At 31.6% G+C, this 6,264-nt stretch overlaps 1 protein-coding gene across 4 annotated transcripts; it reads left to right on the top strand.

Moving 5' to 3' along the window:
- The first annotated feature begins 2,720 nt into the window (after nt 1-2,720).
- LOC101213551 (protein yippee-like) lies at nt 2,721-5,924 on the top strand. 4 transcript variants are annotated; one of them, XM_031885033.1, is made up of 6 exons: nt 3,027-3,322; nt 3,487-3,613; nt 4,258-4,436; nt 5,121-5,229; nt 5,311-5,366; nt 5,611-5,924. In XM_031885033.1, the coding sequence occupies exons 2-6, from the start codon at nt 3,518-3,520 to the stop codon at nt 5,693-5,695; spliced, it is 525 nt and encodes a 174-aa protein (XP_031740893.1). In that variant the 5' UTR covers nt 3,027-3,322; nt 3,487-3,517; the 3' UTR covers nt 5,696-5,924. The 4 variants fall into 4 exon arrangements, with proteins under 4 accessions (XP_031740895.1, XP_031740893.1, XP_004149238.1 ...); XM_004149190.3 differs by having other exon boundaries at nt 3,035-3,322; nt 4,393-4,436; XM_031885034.1 differs by lacking the exon at nt 3,027-3,322 and having other exon boundaries at nt 4,258-4,277; nt 4,393-4,434.
- Nucleotides 5,925-6,264: the final 340 nt, after the last annotated feature.

Below are 6,264 nucleotides of genomic sequence, written 5' to 3'. Positions count from 1 at the left end.
ATATTGCATTATTTCATTAGCATCATGGCATCGTTAATTATTTGTATCTATTTGGCCTCATGTGCTAATACTTTGCATTAATTAATTAGCATAATGTAATTATTTAGCACTCATTTGACCTGTGTTAATTATTCATTCGAATTATTTGCATTCTGGATTAATTAATTAGCATCATGACATCATTAATTATTTAGCACCCATTTGACATCATTAATTATTTAGCACACATTTGACATCATGTCTTAATAATTATTCATTTGGCATACTGCATTTGCATTCTGCATTAATTAATTAGCCTGACATCCTGCGTTAATTACCTGGACTGGATTAATTAATTATTTTTCATCTTGGTATTTTGCATATTTTTGCATCCCGCTCTATTTTGCCTTTATTTATTTGTTTGCTTATATTATCTCTCTATTTATTTTATCTAATCGTATTACCTTATTTATTTTAAAGTATTTCTCAAATTTCACAATGTTTTGTTCCTATAATTATTATTTATTTTCCAATTTAAATAGGAGAAAAGTATTGTTTTGTAAACCTTTTATTTAGTTTAAAAGATAAAATTGGATAACCATTTTATGAGTGTGGTAGGGTGTTAACACTTTCCCTATACACAACTTACTCTCAAATTTAAATCTTTTTTTTTTTCTTTAGGTGACCAATCACAACATAATATGGTTGGTGACGACTTTAAAATTATTTATTTATTGAAATTAAATAAACGAGAAGATCGGCCGCTCCGCGTGGCGATCCGTCGCGACAAGACATATAAATCATATCTTAACACTCCCTCCCTCAAATTTAAGGTGGTAAAGTAACCACCTACTTAAGTTTGTGAAGTGGCCGAGTAAAATGACTAGGTGAAACTCAAGTTGGTAGATTACAAAAACTGAATAACACTTTTGAATCAAATCATGACAAGTCTAGGCTTGGAACAACTAATTACAAAAAACCAAGAACATGAAGAACTTCTACGCTCGAAATTGAGACCCACAAATGTGGTTTTAAAACAAAACAAAGGCTTATGACTGACATTTGAAAGCAGAACAAAGTCTCACAAATGACATATATGAAAAAATAAATAGTTATTTAAAGGTAGATTTGAAAGGTTAAACCACAAACAATGCGACATGTAAGTGGTGGATGCACTAAGAAGATACCTACAATGAATTCAATCTGAGTATACACAATGTGGGATTGAAATGTTGTTGAGATTTGGACACAAATCTGCTGGCATCCACAGTAGACAGCGAACGAAAAATCAAGGTTTAGGGTGAGATAAATCAAGGTTGGTCGTTCAGTGGTGTACATGTTGGAGCTAGGACTAGATAGGGATGTAACCAATGTTTGCAGGGTATAGGCAAATATGGGCAGTTAAAACTCCATGAAGCAAGGTGGAACAAAGGAATTGGCTATTTGACATGGTCTAAGTAAGGCAGCAACATGAATATGTTCTAAATCAGTAGGTGGGGAGGATACGTGAGATTGGAGGAGAGCCCTAGCTTGAATCTTGGTTTATGCTAGATTGTATAAATAGGTGGAAGGAATAGTTTGAACCTTGTTTTCTGAAAATAGTATTCCATGTACCTAAATATATGTATTACAAAAAATAATAGAGCAAAAAAATAAAAAGCATGTCCAAGATAACTAATATTTATTTTAGAAACGACTATAATTTGAACTATAATAATATGGATCCGAGATACAAACTATAATAATTTATTATTATCCATAAACTATAATAATTTAACATGCACTCTAAAAAGTAATTTATATATTTAAACTTTGAGCAAATTAAGATATGGTTGAACATTTCATTTTTATATTTTTTTTGGGATAAAAGTATAATAATTGGTATATTTAAACTCAACTGATACGTTGAACATTTGAATTGCCTTTTCTATGAGAGCAAAACTTGGTATTGTGTTATTTTTGCAACCCATACACTTAACCCAATCACAAAGAATTAGCACTGTATCATCACATTATTTACATTTATATTTGTGAAGTTTGTGTATTGTGTTTTTTTTCTTTGGTGTTTTGCCTTTTATATGGTCCTTTCTTTTGCTTTCACCTTTATTTAAAGAATATATGTTCTCATTGACATTATATTATTCCAAAATCAGTCATCTATAGAGTTAAAAAGAATATATATATTCCAAAATATGATATTTAATTTGTAGTGATCGGATTGGATCATTTTTCTTAAATACAGTGTTATTCTTTTATGCTTTCTTCGACATTTAGATTTTCAAATCAATTATTTTAAATTTCAACATGTTTGAAAAACTTAAAATATTTTAAATTTATAATCCTGTTTGAATTCTAAGAAAAAAAAAGTTACTTTATTGTTTGGATGTTAAGAAAAAAAGGGAGGCCTAATTACATTCATTTCTTGAAAAATCTCTTTTTTACAAAACAAACAAACAAAAGTCTACTTTGTCTAGTTTTTACACTAATCACAAATGCTTATTCTCAACCACAAATAAATCAATTTTCTCTCCATCACTAAAAGAGCTTTGTAAATAATAATAAAAAAAAGTATTTATTAAAATTGGATATAAATAAATACAAAATGTGTAAAACTGTCCAAAATCAAAGTCAATTTTTTTATAAAAAAAAAATCAAATTTAAACCCTCCTTCTATTTCTCTCAATAAAAATATCTCTTCCCTCATCTCTTCCTTCATTTTCCTCTCCTCTCCTCTCAGTTTCTTCTCTAGCAACGATGACACTCACTTTCATGTATTTCACGTTAAGTGACAACTTAAGTGGAATTTTTCCTTTATCCTCCATAACATGCAATAGCAATTAACAACAAACAAGGTTTTTTCAAATGTCGAGTGGAGAAGACAGAAGCAAGAAAGTGAGTAAAAACAAAAACACAAGAGCTAGAAGCCAAAGAAAATGAGAAGAGTAAGGTAGAAAAATAATCCTAAAAAGGTGACAATATTAAATATTGTTTTTATAAAAGGTGACACATTTCAAATTAAAAAAAAATTATAGGTCATTCCTACAAAAATTCTTATCTCGTGTCCCCTCCCTTGAAGGCTGATGAAATTCTCCGTGTATGTAGAACACCATTTTGTTGGCACACGCGCATCTCACTTAAAAAGATCATCCAATGTTCATAGACAGGACAACGAAGTTTCATGAATAATATAGCGAACCATTCTGATTTTGACATAACTCCTTCATCATCTTCATCCCCAAACCTTTTTTCTTTTCTTTCTAATTTGATTTCGCAACCTTTCTCAATTCACAACAAAGGGGCTTTACATTCGAATCAACTTGAGAAGTGGGCTTCTTTGCAAAACGTGATTTCCATTTCCCATTTTAGAACACCCCCAGATTCTTTCTTCTCCTTCTTCTTCTTCTTCTTCAGGGCTCTGATGATGATAATTCTCGGTTCTCTGCTTGACCCTTCTGTCTAATATTTTGTCGATTCCTCATTATGGGTTTTGTTTTTATTTTTTTGCAGATTATTTGTGGGAAGCTTAAGATTCAAAGCTATGGGAAGATTATTCGTGGTGAATTTGGAAGGGCAGATCTATAGCTGCAAGTTCTGCCGGACCCATCTTGCTCTTTACGACGATATCATTTCTAAGGTTTCTCTTCCTTTTACCTGTTTTCTTCTCTGGTTTCTTGTCGATTTTTCCCTCTAGTTCTCCCATGTTCGTAGATAGTATTAGTAGGTTTATTTAAATTCAAGTTTCTGTTACTTGTTAATAATTTGAACTTGGGGTTGCGTACCGGTATTAATTAGGAACGATCCAATCCTAAAAAATAAATAAAACACAGCATGTCGGTGATGTCACAAACCACTATCGTATTGGGATACCCCTTTCATCATAAAATTATGAAGTTCCAGACCAGATATTCATTTTAATCACCTTTTTAAAAAAATTTAAATTGAGAGCCAGTCAACTAGTGATTAAAAATGAAAATCTAATAATCAAAATCTCGTTAGGGACGCAATAATGCATTTTAGGCGGTGCTAGAGTGCACTATGGTGTAATTAGAAGGTTAGTTTTCATTCTCTCTTTTACGATTATATCATTTTGTATTAACACCGCTCGAATTGATTCATTTATATAAAATTCTATTTGAACTTTGATCTCTTCGTTGAGAACATTTGCGATTGAAGAGTTGTTTTTTTTATGTTGCATGTTTCCAAATTTCTATATTGTTGGCTCCAATTTTGCTGGCATTCTATCTTAAATTGTGTTTACTGCTGAACTTTGTAATTTAGGAACTTGGGAACAAAAGGAGGTATGATAAGTTTTTTGACTGGGAAAATTTTATGTTGCTGTCCTGTCCCAATATCCTCAAAAGTTGCTTAAACCCACATTGTAACTCCTTGTACTGTTTGTGTTGTTCCATTCAGTCCTTCCACAGCAGACATGGGAAAGCTTACCTCTTCAATAAGGTGTAAGTTCTTCTTGATTTTAGAGTTTGGACATTGATTAACACACTCTTGTCTCCTCCCCTAGGTGCATGTTTGACAAATGGTTTTTATAAGCCTGGGTCGTTTGTGCAATTTGTGTTTGGATTGTATGAATAAGTAGGTTATTAAAGACTTGTGTAACCCATGTTATGGTTGTCGGTTTCATATTATGTTAAAGTCGATGTATGATTTTTTTAAAAAAGTTATAGGCTTCTTATGTGTGGATTGGATTGATCAGAATTTTGTAAGGGGTTAACAAACTCATAACTTTGTGTTCTCATCTTTGTAGCTTCAAGTTAGCAAGGGTCTTCTTTAATAGATACAAAAACTTGGCATATAATGATCAGTAATTTGATGTTAATGTTTCATAACAGAACTCGTGGGATTTGTGAGAATACATAGGAGAGTGATTTTACTGAAAATTCATTCTCAAATAATCCAATGCTCCACAATCTAGTTACAAAAACTATGTCAACAAATGAATCTCTTTATTCATTCAAATAGTGATTTACACGCATACCTGTTTGTATTTTCACTTTCGAAGTGTTTCTCATTCTAAATCGTTGTTACTTTCTGATAACGGTAGAATAAGCTAGAGTTTCTCTAAAACTAATTCTAAAAGTGCCTCATCTCATAGACTGGGTTCTCATTGTCAAAACTTTCTCCAGGGTAAATGTTTGCTTAGGTAAGATAGAAGAAAGATTGATGATGACAGGGATGCATACAGTTGCTGATATCTTCTGTGTGGGCTGTGGATCAATGGTGGGATGGAAATATGTAAGATTAGAAGCAAAGATTTGAAATATCAACTATTTATTTTCTTTCTTACTTCTCAACTATTCTTATGGTTTCTTTCAGGAGACTGCCCATGAAAAGAACCAAAAATACAAGGAAGGAAAATCTGTACTTGAAAGGTAAGTACTCAATCGACAAACGGAAAAATAAAAGTAAAATGCAGATACCCTCAACATATGAAAAATCTCAGCATTTAAAACCCTTGAGATGCCTTGAAAAGGATATCCCTAGATTATACGACATCTTGAATTACTGCAGAACAAACGTGGAAATCCAAAATGCCCATGAAATGAAAATTATAGATTCTCACCAAACAAATCATTCTTAAAAGGTAAGTTGAAAAAAGTTACATTGTTTGAACAGGTTCAAGGTTTTGGGACCTGATGAAAGCAGTCACTGGGTCAGTCATGAAGCAGATACTGGTGGAAGTGAAGGAGATGATGTTTGATTTCTGTATTCACTCAACTGTAAATTCTGTAAAACCCTAAAAATTTTCTAGTTTGAACTTGAACTCTAACGATGTTGATACTTGTACTTTGTTTCTCCCACCTAAAAATTCTTGATGTTTCATGTTGGGATGAGAATTGAACAATAATTATTGTATCTCTTAAAATAAATGATGTTGTCGAAGAAAACAATATTGTAAAGGTTTATTTAGTAAAGGGATTTGAACGGCATACCTCGTAGTTATTAATATAATTCGTAGTTATTAATATAATTGAGTGACATGATATGTTAGAATTTTCTCTACAATAGAGTCCATATAAACATATGAGGGAATCTTTCAAGCCTTTCAAATCTATAGTTGATAGCATTGAAAATGTATTAACTAGTCCTGCTTAATTTGAAATCGTTATATGATTTTATGTTTCTATTTGACTATTTTGTAGGTTTTAATAGCTAAGTAAGGGTAAAATTCGTTGTTGATGTTGATAAAGAGCTAAATTTGACAAAATCGAAGTAAATAGGCATTAACCGAATCAAACTGCAAAGAAAAGGCTAAGATTAGCCTCTGTC

The sequence above is a fragment of the Cucumis sativus genome, chromosome 5, assembly GCF_000004075.3.
Source record: "Cucumis sativus cultivar 9930 chromosome 5, Cucumber_9930_V3, whole genome shotgun sequence".
NCBI classification, from domain to species: Eukaryota; Viridiplantae; Streptophyta; class Magnoliopsida; order Cucurbitales; family Cucurbitaceae; genus Cucumis; species Cucumis sativus.
Note: the sequence above shows the minus strand (reverse complement) of the source record. Positions and strands in the feature narration are given on the sequence as shown.

Coding starts and splice junctions, on each gene's coding strand:
- LOC101213551 (XM_031885033.1), top strand. CDS start 3,518: ATGGGAAGATTATTCGTGGTGAATTTGGAAGGGCAGATCTATAGCTGC. Junction 5,230..5,310: donor CAATGGTGGGATGGAAATAT/GTAAGATTAGAA, acceptor GGTTTCTTTCAG/GAGACTGCCCATGAAAAGAA. Junction 5,367..5,610: donor GGAAAATCTGTACTTGAAAG/GTAAGTACTCAA, acceptor TTGTTTGAACAG/GTTCAAGGTTTTGGGACCTG.